The sequence below is a fragment of the Phlebotomus argentipes genome, unplaced genomic scaffold, assembly GCF_947086385.1.
Source record: "Phlebotomus argentipes unplaced genomic scaffold, Phlebotomus argentipes genome assembly contig_15, whole genome shotgun sequence".
Taxonomy (NCBI): Eukaryota; Metazoa; Arthropoda; class Insecta; order Diptera; family Psychodidae; genus Phlebotomus; species Phlebotomus argentipes.
The window spans coordinates 10,025,961-10,045,998 of NW_026776181.1; the positions used below are offsets into that span (position 1 = coordinate 10,025,961).

The window sequence follows — 20,038 nt, forward strand, 5'->3', positions numbered from 1 at the left end:
TACGACAGCAATTTACAGTGTAGAAACGGCCAGTTGAATTCTCCAGTCAGCTGATGTCGTCAGTGTGGTGAAATAAAAAGCAAACAGTCTAATCATTCTGATAAATCAACCCGAAAAGAGAAGATTCCAGACGAATCTTTGCGTAGTATTTCATCAGTTATCACAGTTCAGTGTCACAGTCCGAAACAAAGTCTCAAAATGTGCGATCGTGCGTGCGACTCAAGTGAGAACTGCTGCTCAGCCGTGGAGCTGCCCGTCCTGAAGCCCTGCATTCCCATCCCCATTCCGGATGAGCAGCTGATGGATGTGATTGACAAGGCCAAGGATTGGGCCATCATGCACGGAGCCGGGATGCGCTCAAAGTCCAACTTCAATCCGGATGCTATGCAGGTGACACGAATTTCCTGGGTGAAATCACGTGAAGATATAGCACGGCAATTTCTCTTGCAGTTCGCTCCCTTCGTGCTGGTGCCCAGCTCGTTTCCCAGGAAGGAGTTCGAGAAGGCCGTGCAGCTGCAGACGATCCTCAATGAATTGATGCACCGAGTGGCTCATGACACGGACTTTCTGCGCACCACGTTGGCCAACACGATCAAAGTGGATGAATTCACCGGGAATCTGTTCCGGATTTACGAGGACATTCTAAGAAACTGCTCGAATCAAGTAAGACTCCTGAGCGTTGTGCATGTCCATCTGACTCATCTCTGAATGACGGATTCTGAGCTTCTGATTAATGGTTTGTTGTGTTTCCTGAAAAGCACCTCTCGCTAGGACTCTTCCGCTCCGACGTGATGCTGGAGTCGTGTTGTTTCGATAAGGCATCGGGTCCGGCAGCTTATTGCTGCCGCAAGTGGAAATTAACACGATTGCGAGTGGCTTTGGGCACTTGGGGCCTATTTCTAGGGGACTGCAAAGGTGCTTGATCAGTAGATTTCTTAGGAAAAGAGAGAAGAGCGTTTGGTATCTGCTTCATTGATCCTCTAATCATTCTTTGGGACGCTTCTGGGAGTCATTAACAAGACGGGTGTCAAGGAATGAGAAGTGCTCATTTGAGTCTCAATTTGACCCCTTTTGGCAAAGTGTTATCTGTCTTAGTCTGGTAACAGGCCTCAAGTGAGCAATTCTTATCGCATTGTCTGGTTTGGCATGAAATTAAGGGAGAGTTAACATGAATTCACATGAGGAACTGGATGTTTGTGTGGCTGGAGTATATCTTTGATAAAATTTCATATTCATCGCATACATAAAAAAAAATATTTCATCGGATTCAAATAGATAAAAAGCCAAAAATTCCTTATATTGTCGTTACAGGCCATCATCTCTTTAGGCCTTCTCCGTTCAGATTATTTGGCTCATTGCTTAGACGCGTGTTGTGCTAAACAAGTGGAACTGAATACTATTGCATCCAGCTTTGGTGGAATCTCCAGCCACATGACTCCTATGCATAGGTACCCGAAGCTTCTTAACATCCGGATTAACAGTCACATCCTCACTCCTTGAGCTTTTGAGTTTTGTTTTTCAATGTTTGTTTGTCCTAACGCACTTGATATTCTTTTGAAGAGTCATTGCTAACGTTGTTCTTTAATGATCCACAGCTATATTCTTCACGAACTCAATCACGGCGATAAAGTGTCGGATGTGAGTAAAAATACAATTGCTTTCAACACTATAAGACTTACTCAACATTGTCCTTTTCCAGTTACCGGAGAATCCTGCACTTTCAGGACTCTGCCAAGGCATGATTGAAGCATGGAAGATTATTGGGAAGCCTCAAGCTGCAATTCTGTTTATCGTTGAGAATGTTACTTACAACATTTGCGATCAACGTTTCCACGAATTTGAGATTCGCAAGACCAACCCATCAATCAGGGTCATTCGGAAGACCCTCACTGAAATCCACAGTGAGGCTAAACTGGGACCAAACAATGAGCTGCTTGTGGGTGAGATCGAAGTGAGTGTCATCTACTTTAGGGCTGGTTACGAACCTACCCACTATCCCACGCAAAAAGAGTGGGACGCCAGGCTCATTATGGAGCGCTCGCTGGCCATTAAGTGTCCTTCTATTCACTATCACTTGGCGGGAACGAAGAAAGTGCAACAAGCTCTGGCCAAGCCGGGCATTTTGAAGCGTTTCCTGGACAGCGATGAAAAGATTGAAGCTGTGAAGGAGATTTTCACTGGATTGTACTCCTTGGATGTCAGCGAGCAGGGCGAAGAAGCTGTCAAGATGGCTCTCAAGAATCCTGAAAAGTACGTTTTGAAGCCCCAGAGAGAGGGCGGCGGTAACAATGTTTACGGTCAAGACATTCCCGATGCCTTAAAGGTGAGGCGATTCACTTGTCATGTAGAAATATCTTTTCTTATAATGTTGTGATATTTTGTAGAAAATGAACGCCACTGAGCGGTCAGCCTGGATCCTGATGGAGCGGATTTTTCCGCCAGTTTCTAAAGGGTACATCATTCGACCTGGTGAAGTTGGTCTCCCCAAAATCTCTGACTTGGTTTCCGAGCTGGGCATCTTTGGAGCCATAATTGGGTGAGTATTGCATTAACATTTTCATGTTGAGCATTTATTGGGAGGTTAATTTCTAAAAATCAATCTCTTATCGAATTTTTATGAGGCTGATAAATTGCTTTGCGAACTTTGCGATAAGCAGAGTAATTATGTGCAGAGTAACAGCAATAGAAGCACTCTGTAATTATATGGTATTAACAGTATTTTAGATAATGAATTGATGCGAAAACGGCTAATTGAAAATCAAAATGAAAGTGGATTCTTGATAAGCTGAGTTAATTTTAGACTTCCAAAACGTGATTATCAATTGACGACAATTTTTTGGAGTTTATAGCGTCTAGGTGAAGCTTTATCAAGATTTGTCGAAAAATCATGCAGATAAATGCTTAATTCTTTGCGATTGTGAGAGTTAATGAATTTCAGGCAATTTTATTCTTTCGTGCATCGTTTCGCTTACAAGTCATTATAGCTGAAGAAATTGTAGAATGAAGGCTAAACTGGTTAAACCTTGATCTTATCATCAAGAAAGTTGGTTGGATCGCACAACCAATAATAATCAAGAAATAATTTGTGTCGGGAGATTCCTCAAGTTGAAGCCACCCACTCGAATGCTCCGCCCTTTTCAGATTCCAAGCATATGTAGTGACAATTCTATCAAATTGTCTCTCATTGCGAAGTGAATAAGAAGTGCATGTTTTGTCCATTTCATAATTTATCACATTATCAATCATAGAGCAAATGTATTGTGTCATTGCGTGCGTGATGTTATTTTTTTCGTTGGGAAATTAATGAATGTGCAAAATGTTTTGATGTTTCGCATATTAGAATAGTTTACGTGTGCTAAGCTATTGAAGGGATTTATTAACAGATGTATTTTACAAACAGGGACAAGGATAAGATTGTGTACAATCGTCAGGTTGGTCATATGCTGAGGACGAAGCTGTCTACAGCCGATGAAGGGGGCGTTGCAGCTGGACTGGGCGCTCTCGATAGCCCTTATTTGATTGACTAGTTGACTAGTTGACACCGATCAATATATTTTTTTTGCATTTTTGTGTATGCTTTTCTGCGGAATAAAATTCCATGCGGAGGTTGAAAAAGGCGGGAATTCTCTGTCGCAGACGAATCATCTGACGAGTGAATGACTTCTCTAGGTGCGGCGCAGGGAATTTTAGGGATTTGTCATGCCGCGTCTGGCTTTTTTGAGGGGAAATGGCATGTTGCGAAAGCAAACCCGTTTTCGGAACGAGTTTCTGTTGAGATTTGAGACATCCACACTGGAACAGACATGCGTGTTCTCAAAATGTCTCGTTTTTTGTGCACGACAGGCAGAAAATCCCTCCTGAGTCGCTGTGACGTTGCCACTGGTCACATTGCGAGTTCAGTTGCCACGGTGAGACGAGCTGGCGAAGAAGGATGTCGAGTGGGTGTGCTCGTGACACAAATAGTGATCTTGTTGTGATGAAGTGTGAGGTATAGATTTTGCGGGGGATAGGCTGTTTCGAAACGCATAAAATCGATACGGATTTTTCAGTTGATCTTTGCCACAAATTTCTCTGCAAACACACACACTCTCTGTGGAAGAGGATGAAACCGCATTTCCTGCGAGTGGGAATGAATTGACGCATGAAAACGCGATGGAGAGTCTCTGAAGAGGCTTCTTCTTTTTTCACCATAACGCTTCACATGCATTCGTGTGCGAGAGAAGCAGAAAATAGATTTTAGTGACATTTCTTGAATGCAGTCATAGTGAAGATGCTCAGATCGATTGCCGTGACACTATGCGAGACCTGCGCGCTCTCCATGTGCCAAGGGAGTATTTCACAATCCGCTATAATAGCTGGGGCCGCTGGGGTTGGGGTTGCAGCGTCCCTCCATTGTTCGACCGCCAGGAAAGTCCGCGTGGTGTGGCTCTCGCGTTGTCTGAAGAGGGCAGAACGCCCACGCAGACTCATAGGAGAAGCCGTGGGAAAAACACTGTCGTCACTCGTCTCCCGACTATCAGTGGGAAAGTCCCAGACTTGGGGGTGTCTCGATTGGAACTCGGGTAGTTCGTGTGCAACACGTCCAAAGCAGACGCTGTGCATAAGGACAGCCACTATTGATCCGTCTCTACCAAGTGAATTTCACAAGACTCTCTGTCCCAGGTTTGCACAAACTCACCCCTGAAAAGACAATCATTCTGAAGCATCCTTTGTGTCTACATTAGCTGTAATTGTTGGTGTTTAATATCTGTTTAATGCATTTGAGTATATCCTCTAGAGACATGACGAGAATGCTGAAAAATACATTTCCCTGACTTAAAGAAAGTGCAGTGTTACTGAATTCTCTCATGCACTCCCTGATTCGCTGAATAACTCGCTGTTTTGACGATTAGTACACTTTATGTAACTATATGTGCAGACATTCATTTAAATTGTGCATAATTGAAACGTGAATGTGGTATTGCACTTGGCATTGCACAATGCACGTTGACTGCGTAAGTGGAGCTCACAGAAATCAATGCAATTCGTGACCCATGTCATTCCCAAAAGCTCTCTAAAATGCCCTGAAAAAATTGTCTTCTATTGCGTAACATCGCGAGTGTTGCGACGAAGAGCTTTTTGCCGCCTAGGCGGAAAAAACCCGGGAGTGGGTGGGAAAAGTGGGTGATTTCGTGGCTCAATTCCAATACAGTGGCCAAGGTCAGGGACAAGCACACACACACATAGTTGCTCGTGCCAGGAGTGCAGTTCTGTACATAAGAGAAAATTCGCGTTTTTCCACCAAACATGCAATAGGTTAATTTAGGCATTCTAGATCATCACGAAAGACCCAGATAGAAGTGAAGAAGTTTTCACTAATACATGTAGATAGTAGATATAAAAAGCTCAACATATTAAAATTTAATGTTGGTCTACCGAAAGTTATGATGCTAGAAGTCGGGAAATTCCTTCCGAGGAAATTATAGCAATTACTTTTATCAATAAATGGTCTGATTTCACGCAATTAGTTGTGGTAAATTGCACAAACTGCATATTATGACATTTCCAATTGATTTGCAAATTCCATTTGTATTTTTCATGCTCATTATTTCTGTCCACAATCGATTGCAATATAGTATAGAAATACCATATGTACCTTCTTGAACCTATCAGTGCAGCTTTTCACTGTCAAAGCGATGGATTTCCCTCGACGGTGGCGATTTCTCAGCCACAACACGATCCGGTCGTTAATTTCTGGCTGGATAAGTGGAAAATTTATTCGTGTATTAGAAAGAAACCATCAAAGAAGCGTCATAAAAAAGTGTTATATGACCATTCGGAAAAAAGCACTTACCGGCCATTTAGTGCTTTTGCATTTAGAGTCCATAAATTGTTGAGGTGATTTTTCCTTATTGAAAACTATGCTTTTTGCATTGTGACTGATCACTCGTGTTTTTTTCCCCGCGAATACAATATATCTTTTGTTGCACATGCAATTAATTGTTTTTGTATGTTTGCGACGCTGTTTGTGCTGAAAAAATCTATTAAGCTCGAAAATTCAATTGCATTAAAGGCGGACTGATGAGGAAAAAAAACCGGTGAAGAACTAGGGAAAACATTGGGATTCTCGCGTAGCGGGAAATTGCATTTTGCCCAGTTTTGCGATGTGTTGCTCATGCAAATTTCAAATATAAGTATAAATTGTGGTCAGTTGGCACGTCGTGGAACTCATTAGAGTAATTTCTTCTAGTGCGCGCGTCTCCTAAAAATAGCCGTAGTTTGCAACTAATGCACTTTTATTCCTTATGAGCTGATGACGCAAGTCCTCATTGAGCCACTTCCCATGCAAGAACATCTGACAAGAGGGCATTTTCATGGTCCGCCACGTGAGTTCATGGGAGGGTTCCGTCCGGGAATCACATGCAGAAAGTCTTCGTGCCTTATCACAGCTGACGAAGGTTGGCCATGGACATAATTCTATACACTTGAGGTGGATGTCTTCACCTCAATTAATCACTCATTATCATAGAAACTCCCACGTCTCAGGAATTTCAATGAGAAACCAACGCAAGTTATTGCTCGAACTGATTAGAGACGCAATTGATCAAGTTCACAACTTCATCTCATCAGGCCACGCAAGAAGAGCTCTAATATTTGAATAGATCAATATTTACTGGAGTGAAAACCCAATAACTTGTTTTGACAACAGCAAAACTATTTCGGGCCGGCGTGATAACAAAGGCAAATGATAAAGAGTCGGAAATTCCTTCAAATGCTGTCAACAGAGACCTTTAGTCACGATCAAAGAATCGCGATGAGCAGTGGACATTGAAGTGGGATACATTGATTTGGTGTAAAGTTAATTAAGGTTCAGCAAGTGGAAAGATACCCCAGCATTTCTACACAGCAAGGCCCATTTCATTATCTCACTCTTTTCTTGTTGGCTCTGTCAATTATCATGTAATTTTTGCGGGTGACATTTTGTATGATTTTATCATATTGCATCTGGTGCGTTTTTGGGTAGAGCAAAGTGGGACAGATCTATTCGTTTGATTTTCGATTATGTGCCTTGAATTGAATAGGCTCAGAGTCGTTCCCGGTTAGGGAGCTCTTTAATTCCTTGAATTTGTGTTATGCTTTTCTCATTGGGAATCCCTTAATGTTTTCTCATTATGTAATTTGGTACGAAATACGTTTACAATGTTTTAATTTAGCTCTATTTTTAAACCTTTGAATCATGCTTACAATTTTAATTGCATTAAAACCCAAATGAGATCGTCATTAGGCGTTTTATAAAGTGTAAATCATATCAAAATGTCTTTCAGAGATGGATGATTGTCAAGGTTGCTTCTGTAAACTTGTTCTTTAACTTTGGTACCTTTGTGATTATTTATGAATTCCTTTCGTATTACTGGGAAGTCCAAAAGAGCGCAGAAAATTCAAGTGACGTCAACAACCGCGATGTCTCTTGGCATGAGTCATATAAATTTTTCGAATTTGGAGAATAGCTGACACAAATTAATTTGCATTCTGTGGAATGTCGTCATAAAATGGTCTGCAAACTAACACGTGTTTTGTGTTTTGCTGGAGTGAATTTGGTAAATATTATAAAGTCTGTAGGTCGGAAAAGCAGCCTAAAATACCTTTGATCCTTGGCATTGTCCGTCGAAGTTCTGAAGGTACTGAAGCAAGTTCACCATAGTTTGAATGCCAGTGATAAGAGAATTTACCAAACAGTGGGAAAGACATTATACAAGAACACTTTCTCAGCTTACATATTTGACAAAGTCTCTCTATATTTCTGTATATATCAAAATATGGATTATAATTATTTGAGTGTAAAGCGGAGCGAGATAAGATAAGACAGTCCATTTTATGGCAGTCTGACTCCCGGAGACATTGTATATTTTCTTTTGCCAAGCATCCACACAAGACCCTGTCTATATGTATTACAAAATATACAGGCCGAGACGGAGAAATGCACACAATTGTTCTTCCCAAACAGGGTCTCTCGGGATCGGTCGTTTGGCTAAGGTGGAAGTCGCTGGTTCAGTCTTGCTTTTGAATTTGTGGACAAATGTTCCGCGTGTGATTCAGTCTTTTGCTTTGTTGTCGACCACAAAGTTTCTCTTTCATCTTTTTTCCCCTTAATCTGTATTCCTTCGAAAAGTGACAAGAGATTACTAGAATTTCTATACTTTTATCATGAATTCGGTGGTGGAATCAATTACATTTTCACATATTACTGAGAATCACAAGAATGTCGAGCATAAGTTGAAACTCTCTGGGATTCATTCCCCTTCCAAATGTTACTTTTTACCTGTTTTATGTGCTTGTGTGTTTGTTTAGCGTCGTGTGCGAAGACATTTCGCTGTGTGTTGGCAGAAAGACGTTGATTTAGCTTCGCGCGATAATAGAATATCATGAGTGAATTTCTGTACATAATCAATTATACCTGCGAATTATTCTCTTTGATTGCTCACAATCTAGCACTTTTACGTGGCAACAAGATCGACAATGTTTCGTCATCGAGATCGTCATATTTCTCAACTCCTACAAATATCTCATGCTTCCAATCGATGGCATCTGCGAAGAAAGATGTGCACGCTTCAGAATTCACTCATATGATGCCAATATTTGTGTATTTGTATTGAGAAATTTCTCTAATCACGATAATGAATCGATGTAGTTGTTGCTAGAACATGGGAAAACATGAATTTCACCTGAGTTTTGTCCGAATTAAAATCACACACGAAACAACAACAATATAAGTTTAATTTGCTGTAGGTGAAGAAACATCAATTGCCTTCACCTAAATTAATAATTTTCACATATAATACACTCTGTGTCTTCTCATGTGAAGGTCAATATAAAAATTGTCCGAAAAAAGATTTGTGTTCGCAAAGACGGTGGAAGAAATTGAGCAGGATAAGTTTATGGGCTTCCTTAAGGATTATGGCGATTTATCAGTCATGGTGATTTCCCCAAAATCTCATGAAATTTCAAGTGAAACGCTCAATAAAACAAAATAGGTCATATTGATGGTACGTTTGTTTTTCCGTTGTGATAAAGTAAGATGATGTGGTAAATTTCATGGAATTTATATTAGGCGAAAATGGATCTCTTCACGGGGATTTTTCTCTTTGAATTAGGCCACCGCGTCTGCCTGCAAAAGTATGTTTTGCCTTTTTAATTTCATTTGCCAACGCGAAAACATGAACCGTTGTCTTGGGATGAAATATCACCTCTGCGACATGCATATCTTATATTCGACGCGACGAATGTACAATTAGATTCGAATTTGTTTGAATTTGTCTCATGTTCTGCTGTGACGGTCGCGAGGCAGCGCGCCTGAATGAGATGAGATACACACGAACTCAAAATAGATTTGCAATCGTGCTCGATATCGCGGTGGGACAACAAAAAAAGTGTAGTGAGATAAATTTTCAGTTGCTGCAGAACTTGGTTGATAAGTTGAGGAATTGATGAGTTGTGTTGTTCAGTAGTAATGTGTGAAAGTTTAATTGATTGCACGGAATTTCTGTAGTCTCTTGTCACTGGATTGAGTGTTAATTCTTGTTCTCCTACAAAAACTCTTTAGTACATACTCTTAGTTAGTATGTCACAGATAACAAAGAGAAGCAGACGAGGAAAGAAGAAACGTAAGACCTTTTATCTCCATCACCGCATTTTATATTTAACTAATCTATGAGGTGATTTCTCTCTTGTCTACCATAAATTCCCATAGAAATTCACGATGCTTTTAATTATGGGTCACTCTTGGCATGGGGCATTAGCAACTAACCTCAAGGAATTCATCGTATCAGACACTCTAACATAAAAGCGTCTTTTTTGCCATGTCTCTCTGCTCGTCTCTTGAGCATAGAAATGGAATTTACATTCCCACATTGCTTTTTTATCTCACTGAACAGCCTTCGACTTTTAAGGGAATATCTAATGCTAATACATTGCTATGCTGGGTGTAGATAAGATTAAGTGGAAGTGACCTTTAAAATCGAGCAACAATTTCTGTATTCGTCTAATAAAAACCTCATGTTTCTGTCAATCAGCTGATTTCCACAAGCTGTGCCTTCATTTGAACCGCCAAAACAGCCCATTCCATCTAATTTCAAATAGTTGCTTCCAAATTATAAGCTCTCATGCATTATTAATGAGAATTTGTGAGAAGCACAAGAGCACTATAACTGTGTACGCTTCCGATATTGATGGCATTTGAACATATTTGTACTGAGTAATTGTCCGTGCAGAATCATCAGGACGGAATAATGCAATGTTTAAAGTTAATTCATCATGTCTGATGACACAATTAGCTGTTATTGGGTGACATGATGGAATTTCTCTGGTTCGAATGTAAATAAAACTGGTGCATTGGCAGAAAAAAGTGTATCTTGTTGTGGCACGGCAATAAAACTATAATAATCGAAAGACACCTGTTCAAATCATCTGTTCAATCTAATTCTTACTCTGCAATAACAGTCACGTGCAGGATTAGCACGGTGATTTTTCAAAAAGTCCCATGAAAAGGGGATTTCTATCATCTTCAATTGCTACGTATTGTCTATTCTTTGATACCATGTGAAGATAAACTACGTCATTGGATGCAAAAGGGGAATTTTTCAGAAAGAAAGTATGGAAATAGGTATGAAATTATTTGATTTGCCTGATTGTCTTAATTGTATTCTTTGAACAGACAATTAAAAGATATTTATAAATTGTGACAGGGTTTTTGTGGTTAACAGAAGCATCTTGTACATTTGCATTTCAATGAGTACGTTTGACATTATCATGTTTTTACTGTCTAAAATTCCCCGTAACAATTATTGTATAGATTGCATATTATACTTTGCACTTTATATTACCCTGTTATGATAGATGCATTTGTCTTCCTATAACAAGGAATATCCCAATGGCTTATTGAATTTTTACGAGCTGTTTTCCCCATATGACATTGAGAAAGTCAGTATACCATGATTCAAACGTCTTTGCACAATGTCAGGAACAGATTGAAAGGATAAGGGAAGGCAAGTTTGGAAGTCTTTCGGGTAAATACTTTAAAGTATGTCAGCTCTCTAAAGTCTCAAGATTTGCTGATAATTCTGACGGGGCTTAAATTGAACAGAGGTCGTAAACATATAAGCTTTCCCACAGCATTAATTCTACCTCTTTGCCAATTTATTCATCTGAAGAAGATGTTCTTTGTTTGCTCAGAACCTCTTAGCTCTGACTTGAACTGGATTTTTCTTGAGATATCTCTTGGTCAAGTGAAACCTTTGGCCCTTTTGCTAAATATTCCGATGTTATTCACCACGAGACCTTGCATAATGTTAATGATTTTGACGAAATAATTTAATGCATAAAAATTACACAATTCACTTCATTATATAAAATCACATTATCCAAAAAAAATTGAACGGTGTTTTCAGGCATGATCGTCGAGACGAGGAAATGATTTTGGGCGGGATGAATCTGAAATTGGTAAATCCTTTGATATAGTTTATTGGCAGAATCACGAGTCGGGCACAAGACTGTTCTTATCACCTTTAGTAGTATCTGGGCGGCTCTTTACGCTCTCGCTCTCTGGGCTTCGGGGGGAAATGGAGAGATACCTGGCCGCTTCAATACGCTTTTGAGCGGAGCCCACACATAACTATACAGCTTGGAGAGACACACGAAGGTAGCCCAACAATAAACAATGTGTATCGGCGGCATAAACACCACAGACTGAAATTCAAGCGTCTCAGTGTTCATTCATTAGTGGCAGCGTGATCACCGGTCTATGCATTTTATGGTGATTCGCGAAGGAGTTGAGACGTTCAGTCGCTTGTCTGATTCCGAGGGAAGGTGTTGTGTCATGCCGCTTCTCCTGGTCGTTTAAGTTTGAATGGTGCGTTTGTGCTCCTGTTGGTCAAATACTTTAACCATTCTTCGAATCCCAGTGAAAATTGCTAGTGCTTCTCCAGGCCTTGAACAAATCAGTGATATCGAAGTCAGAAGTTGGTGAAAACTGATCAAAAGCATTGAAGCAATATCCTTTAGCGAAAAAATTGTAATACTATGTGAAAACCGCGTCGTAATCTTCATTGATCGCACGAAATATGTGAATTTCAAAGTACAATTAACCAACATTGTAGTATTAGGTACTGTTGGTGGCTATACTGTATAAAAAGTTGACCCTCACTGGGCTTTTAAGCAGTTTCTGTACAACACACAAACACTTTCACTTTGATGAATGGGAAATAGCACATTACAGTTTCATTTTTTTTAAATTACTGTGTGTATCCACGAAAAAAGGCGTTCAAGTGTCGTGACTGCATTCAAGAGTTATAATTAATTTACTGGTTGGCAAAGAAGTTGGTGAAAGAAAAACAGTGATTAATACAGTTTTTGGAAAAGATAAAGAGGAAAAGAAAATCTATAGTGTGTGTGTTTTTGCGGAAAGAAGACTTTTGTGGCAAAGACACTGAAATGGTTTCAATTTTCTCTCTGGCAGGGAAGAGAATTCACTCCAACATAGATTAAAATCGCGAATATGTAATTGAGCAGCTGACAAGAAAAACAAGCGCAAAAAAGCATTGGAAGGAGAGCCAAAGTGGAAAAGCTCATTGTTTCTGTGTTCGTAGTATCAAATATACTGAATCCTCAATGGGCTGAAGTGGAGGAAATACTTTTAATGTGATCGAGTGCACTCGATTAAAAAAAAGCATCGCGCATAGTTTATTAAAATATACCCTAAATAGATAAGAGCATAAAATATTAATATATAAATAAATTGAAAAGATTTTTTAAAAGCCAAAAATTGTTAGAGTGCATGTAAATAATTTAATGATTAATAACAATAATTTTTGTAATACACACAACACGGCTAAAAATAAGGAGGGAAAATGTCCAATTCGCCGGAGAATAATAATGATATTGCAAAGAAGAACGGCAGCAGAGAGATCGCTGATCTGTTCAGCGATGCTCTGTTTGATCGTAAAGGAATTAATGGCCACTACACTCCAGCTGATAATTACAGACCATTTACAATTTTTGGACATGGTGAGTCTTTCGGTTGCCAGTGTAGTGAAAACATCGCAAACAATGATAAAATACCTTGATTTTCTTTGTGAATATTTTCTTTTCTGTTCTCTTTCACTGTTTCTCAAAAAAAAATGTATACAATTTCACTTTTAAAGATATAAAATAGTGGAGATCTGAATTCTCTCTTTAGTGGTTTTTCTCTCATGAGGGAAAAGTGTTTTATCAATTTGTCCCGTCGTTTTTCTCCAATTTAGCCAATTTTGACGAGCACAATTATCACAAACACTCGTCACATTGTTTCATAATTAATTGCCTGCAATTGCATCGTTTAATTTCTTTACTGCTTCTCGACGTTTCATGGGAAGAAAATTATTCTGTGTGCATATCATTTATGTGGTCATCACTGTGCCATCATACGATGTCATTTTTAAAGGAAATCACTTTGCCTCTGATCATGCGTAATGCTGAAAAGCTAGTTTTTGCTCAATATAAGATTTGAGAGCAACATTACAATCATTTCACAAATAAACTTGACCATGAAAATGTACAACTTGGTGATTGTATGTGTGTTAAATGCTGCACGGGTGGAAAATTTATTGATCTCCATTCAGAAATTCAGCTTCTCTAATCACTCAGCAAGACGTCTGGATTTATTTGTCTCAGGACCCCCCAAAAAAATGTATATCATGACCCGGATATTTTGGCTGATTGACTGAATCTTTGCTTCCCATATTCCAATAAATAGTGCAATGTTGATATGGATATTAAAATATACAATACTCAACTTCATTGAATTATTTAAATTACATGCAATAACACTTGAATTAATTGATGTTATTGCTATGCATGAGCACTGCAATTTCATGCGTCTCTCTTTAAATCAAATACGTCTATATTCAGTAAATCATTCATGAAATGTTTTGACTGGCTTTATTAGAGTTTTGAGGCTGTATTTGGCGTTTGCGAGACTGAAGGAAGCGTGATTCAGCAGCTTTATTAATAATTTCCCTCCGTTTTTCACATGGTGTGTCTTTCCTTGGGAAATGGCGTTGCTCTTGCAGAAAATGATAATGACAGACTGTCGGTGCTGCCAGCTTCCACGACAGGCTCCCTAAGCTCAATCACCACGACGTCCGTGGCATCTTCGGAGCCGGATCGAGGACTAGAGCCGGGCGGCGGCGGTGGCGATGGCGATGAGAAGCTAACGAGGAAGGACGATCTGCCCTACAGAACGGAGGAATGGTGGCAAACGACTCTGCAAGTGTCCATCCCCTTCCTGATTGCCGGGATTGGGACGATTGGTGCTGGAATCATTTTGGGACGTGTTGAGGTGAGAACTCTACAAATTCACTTTACATTGTTATCAGCCAAATTGAGAGATAAATTGAGATAATTTCATTATAAATTGCCTCGAAAAACGCCAATAACCCCTGGCGTGACGCTATTTGAATGCACACAACAAGAAGTGTCTTCCATAGAAATGTGATGCCTCTCTATACCAGAAACTATACAAAACACTTTTTGACCTCCCATTTGATAGCTTGTTTAACAAATTGAGACATTTTTTTGGCACAACAAAGAGATGACGGTGAAAATGAGGGGGTAAAAAGCGTGTTATCCATAATAACGGAGTGTTTTTCGGTGAAAACTTTTTATCATGTCTGCTTCATGAACCATAATATTGTCAACTCACATCGATAATCACCATCTTGCTGTCTGAAATAATTGCGAAATAACCACATTCATTGTTTGGGGTCTTATCAATGGCAAAAATTACTTCCTCCATGAGAATTTTGATCACAATTCATCCCAGAATTTGAGTTCATAAGACAAAAAAAAATCATGTGACGCGATTTATTAATTTCTTAGACACTCTGCCACTCTGCCCATGAATGAAAGTCTCTTTGAGCACTTCCCAGAAGTATATATTCAAGGAGATCGTAAAACAGTGGGCACTTCAAATATAGACATTTTCCGTCAATTGACCACGCACGTCGACAGTGAAGAATTTTAAAGTGCTTGGGAGATTAAGGTCACATATCGTCAGGCATTTGTGCGTGAATGATTGGAATTCTTGTGATGGTATCAATAAAATATGGTGATTGTTGAAAATCTCAGTCCATATTAGGCCTATTATGCATACATATGTATATATATATAGTGTAAAAAGTCTCACGCTTGGAATAAATGAAATGACGAGCATGAAAGCTACGTCAAACATATGTTAGAATGTGTTCACAATCAAGATGTTGTGTAGGAATATTTTAAGATATTGAGATATTGCTCTATATGTAGATAAATTGATACTCTAGTTTAGCTAGTTTATGAAATACCTAACAAACCATCTCACAACATTCAATTTTCTTGAAATACTGGGTCAAATTCCAGTATATGTAATGTTTCTTGGAATAATAATTGATGATTTAAGTGTGACTATTTGAATCTACATCTTGATCTAGATGCATGTTTTATTTCTAGATACAAAACTGTTAAATTGAGGTGGTTTTCAACTTTGTAATACAATTAGAGCTTTTTCTTTTCGAGTACAACTCCATAGTAGTCAGAAGGTGCTCAAATTTTTGTTCAATTTGTTGCAACATTACAGCATTTTTTCATAATGATTCCCCTTGAAATCAATACCCTTGAAGGTTGATTTCATAAAGCTCATAGAAAGCTTTTTGGTAGCATAAATGAAAATGTTGAGCTCCACACTTTAATCGTACATGAGCTTTTTGTTTTGACGGAACAAAGCCCTTATCGTGTACGGAATTACAATTAGAGGCATTTGAGCAGGCTTTTGAATATTCACCTGATAAAATTTATCTATATTGAAATGAATCGCCCATTGCCGCTTAGCGGTACATTGACCGTCGTGGCGATTTTCTGTTTTGCAATGTTATGTTTTATGTTATGGTAATACATGTATGTTTCTGTTCTATTTAAAAATGCAGCATTGGAAGGTCTTCATCCACATTTCGGAGTTGTTCATCCTGGTACCGGCTCTGCTTGGCCTCAAGGGAAATCTAGACATGTGCCTGGCTTCTCGGCTGTCGACACAAGCAAATCTTGGCAATATGAACTCCGCACGAGAGATTGTACAAATGGTGATTGGGAATATCGCTCTGGTTCAGGTGCAAGCGACAGTGGCGGCCTTCATTGTGGCAGTTTTTGCCATCATCGTGGGTGCTGCTATGAATGGGAACTTCGAATTTGATCACGCTATGCTCCTGATTGCCTCCAGTATGTTTACAGCGACATCATCGTGCTTTGTTTTAGGTAAATTTTCACATTATCGCAACTCAATTGATTCTTCCCTGTTTCCGTGTGAATAGACAACCTCAATGACTCGGTGAATATTTTGTCTGGAGCTCAATTGAATCTTTATCTTGTATTGTGTTGAGAGCTTCAAGGATTCACACTAGACAGAGGCATGAGAGAATATTGAGGGTTTGCAAACAGATGCAACAGAGCGAATAAGGAGTAATCATAATGGCTATATTATCAGAAAGTGGGAAAAATCGACGCTCAAAGTGCGCGCCATATGTGGACAGGGAATTGCCATTTGCGGGTACACAGCGTCGTGGAGTACCTTTCTTATCATTTGCACATGAGATTGCTATTAGGAAGTGGAAAATGACCGATTCCGTGCACTGATTACACCCTTGGAGGCATCATGTGGCTTAATTGCAATGTATCAAAAAACTCCACGCTCTTTTATTATTGAATTGCTGTGACGTGGAAATAGACAATAGTCACGGTCGGAAAAACCGTCACATCGACACAGAAAAGCCACTCCAGGCAAGAGTGCGACTTTATGATTTGATATGTTTCTTATCTTATGCCTATTGACATAGTCATTGATGCATAAATAACATCAATTTCAATGCCTTCGAGTGAGATCGCTCCTTGTGCGTGAGCTTTGGCAGTGATGAAAAGCTGCGAGATTCGTGGGAAGTCCATTTCGCAATATGTCTCATGTGATTTACATCATTCTCAGGAACTTTGCATGTGCCAGAGAGGTTTTGTGATATTTCAAGAATGTGTCTCTCTGGAAGGGATTTCGCAAAAAGTGCGAATAAAATCACTTGTGTGTTTGAGCAATCACATTCGCCGTGCTTAAGTAAGTTGAAATACCCTCTGCGGAGATCAATTTTACGGTTGGCAATTGGGCTCGCGAGAATAGATATAATAACATTTCCACTGAGGAACATGGAAATTGTGACTGTGACGCAAGAAGGGGCGAAAAAATTACAATTTAATGCAAGAATATTTTGTTTTTCTCTTTGCAGACTTCGTATTAGTGGCTGTGATATTACTATCTAGTAGATTTAGAATGAATCCGGACAATTTGGCCACTCCGCTGGCGGCGTCCATTGGAGATGTAGTCTCAATCAGTCTATTATCTTTTATTGCATCTTTGCTTTTTGAGAACTTAGGTAAGGATCACTGAGTTTAACGCTATGACTTTCGCTGAATAATTATTTCTTTCTGGCAGAAACTCACATTTGGGTGACTTTCGTCGTGGTGGCCGGATACTTTATCCTGCTGCCTTTCTGGATTTATCTTGTATTTCGCAACAAGTATACGAGACCTGTGCTGTCAACTGGCTGGGTGCCTGTCCTATCAGCCCTCTTTATCAGTGGGTCAGTATCATAGCATAGTTTCATTCCCTGTTTGCCACTCGAAGCAATTCACACAATGCCTCTTTTCTCGCCCCACAGACTCGGCGGTCTGGTCCTCGATGCCGCTGTCGGTGTTTACGATGGTTTCGTCGTGTTCCAGCCCATTATAAATGGAATTGGTGGCAACCTTGTATCGGTGCAAGCCTCAAAGATATCAACGATGCTTCACCAGAGCTCCATTCTCGGCATCATTCCGCCACATGCGAACATCTTCGAGCTACCCTGGAGGGCACTATTCAATGGAGGTGAGCTTCGGAATGTCCTAACGTTGTGCAACTCTTTTGATTCTTAATTTTTCTCTTGCAGTTCCTTATGCCAAATCAGCGAGAATTCTCATCCTGATGTCAATTCCTGGACAAGTGCTATTCATTTTTGTTGCTGACTACATTCACATGTCGTCGTCAACCATAGGAGTTCCGTTTGTAGCCTCTTACCTGACAGTCAGTTTGATTCAAGTGAGTATCCAAGTATTAATGGAAATCATTCTTAAATTTTGCTTGATATCAATTAACCCGTTTCTGAAAACTCTGTACTTTGAATTGCAGATAATGTCCCTGCTGTACATCGCCCACATCATCATCCACGCCATGTGGAAGTGGAAGATTGACCCAGACAACTCGGCCATTCCCTACTTGACAGCTCTCGGTGATTTGCTTGGCTCTAGTCTCCTACTTATCGCCTTCTTCTTCCTCACCACCATCGGCCACGACTACGGTGAGGGCCAGGAGGCCATCGGACCGCCCACGGCCGACTCCCAGCACAGCTCTGACATCTTCGGGCCGTACTGAGGGCAAGACAGAACAACAGTTTAAAGTGTAGCCTTGTGTAAATGTGTGTTGATCAATTCATTTAATTTGTTACCAACTCTATAGTATTTTAGTCCTCTCTCATGAAGAACAAGAAAGCTAGCTAAGACAAATGAACCTGCGAGAGGATTGAATTTATTGCGTGGGAGGAAATGAAGAGCGATAAACTGCTAGTGTAATTCTGGAATCTTTTAGATACAAAGTTAGAAGCCCATTGATGTTATACATAATACAAAGTAATTTAATTTATGTTTTTTCACTATTCTTTTTTCCGTGTGTCCTCTCCGTTTTAGTCAATTGTATAGAATATTGTGCTTGGCAACACCTTTTAATTGCAACTTCGAATTTAGCCACCAAACTTAGGAATCTTTTGAGGAACTTTTGAGTTTATAACGGCAGATAGAAAGCTTCAGCAATGCGTGAGCTTCACAAGCCCATGCGACTTCGAAAACAGATTTGATGGACCTTCAAATTGACTTTCCCTAAGCAATTGAATTGTAAATTTCTCGAATAAAATTGTCTTCATTTAATTTATCCATTCACATTTTTCCTCTTTCATTTTTTTTCACCTCCTGTGAAATCTGTCTTCGAAGTGATATATGATTTAAACTTGGTCTTAGGCCAAAACATTGTTTCAGAATGGATGTACAGGTAAAAGCTGAGCTTTGCTCACGGGACAGACGAAATCCCAAGGCTCAGAGAGAGAAAATAATGTTCCAAGTCACTTCTCAAGAGTACCTCAGTGTGAAAACTAAAGTATTTAACAACCGTAGAGATTTCCCAAAGAGTTTCCTCTTGGACCCAAATGTCCAGAGATGTCCAAGGAGTAGTTGTAGTAATCACAAATGTTGTTGTGATTGTGAGAAAACCCTTTGAAGGTTCGACCATGTCCTTATTGAATGTTAGATGATAATTTTCGCTCCTCGGTTTGGCGCATTTATTGCTTCATCAATGTGAATTGTTTGTACTTGGAAATTGCACAGTGGAAAAAGCAACTGTATCGACCTAAGAATTTAGCAGCTTTTTCAATCGAATTTCCAAGCGCCTCTTTACCAGTGAATTGACTCAATTATTTCCTGAATTTGTGATCAATTTGATGACAATAACAAAGAAGAGGAAAAATCGACTAAATGGCAAGCCAATTGAAAATGTCTGTGGAACAATCGAGTGAATAAAGTTAATAGGAAATACGCAGAGAGGTTATTTAGGAGCGTTTGTAAGATGAAAAACAAATGGAGTAACATATTTTGTGATACCTCGTGTAAAAAAAAATTGCAAGGAAAGGTCAAAAGATGTAAACTGAGGATGGATGCTTTAAACAAACTCATTTGCTGTGTCTTATCTTGTTCTTTTCACAAATTTCTCACAATAAATTTCTCAGCACGACACTGTAGAAAATACCAGAGAGAAGGGATAAAATTAAGGATTAGGTAAAAATGTGAGAGAATCGCTGGTCAGAATCTCCAACACTGTTGTTGCATTTTCTTTTACATGAGAGAAATAAAGAAATAAATATTAGAGAAAAACACG

The 20,038-nt window shown here is 39.5% G+C and overlaps 2 protein-coding genes across 3 annotated transcripts; both read left to right on the top strand.

Moving 5' to 3' along the window:
* Positions 1-112: 112 nt before the first annotated feature.
* Positions 113-3,617, top strand: LOC132262954 (glutathione synthetase-like). The gene is given in 8 exon segments (XM_059762468.1): positions 113-390; positions 451-663; positions 759-843; positions 846-915; positions 1,596-1,638; positions 1,700-2,323; positions 2,385-2,536; positions 3,401-3,617. Coding segments are annotated over 8 exon segments (1,506 nt in total). The 5' UTR covers positions 113-198; the 3' UTR covers positions 3,528-3,617.
* A 229-nt stretch (positions 3,618-3,846) lies between these two features.
* Positions 3,847-20,034, top strand: LOC132262953 (solute carrier family 41 member 1-like). Of its 2 annotated transcripts, none has more exons than XM_059762465.1 (9): positions 3,847-3,988; positions 12,491-13,038; positions 14,082-14,350; positions 15,972-16,296; positions 17,310-17,456; positions 17,516-17,663; positions 17,742-17,947; positions 18,009-18,157; positions 18,248-20,034. In XM_059762465.1, the coding sequence occupies exons 2-9, from the start codon at positions 12,882-12,884 to the stop codon at positions 18,488-18,490; spliced, it is 1,644 nt and encodes a 547-aa protein (XP_059618448.1). In that variant the 5' UTR covers positions 3,847-3,988; positions 12,491-12,881; the 3' UTR covers positions 18,491-20,034. The 2 variants fall into 2 exon arrangements, with proteins under 2 accessions (XP_059618448.1, XP_059618449.1); XM_059762466.1 differs by lacking the exons at positions 3,847-3,988; positions 12,491-13,038 and adding exons at positions 8,170-8,193; positions 9,581-9,641.
* The last annotated feature ends 4 nt before the right edge of the window (positions 20,035-20,038 follow it).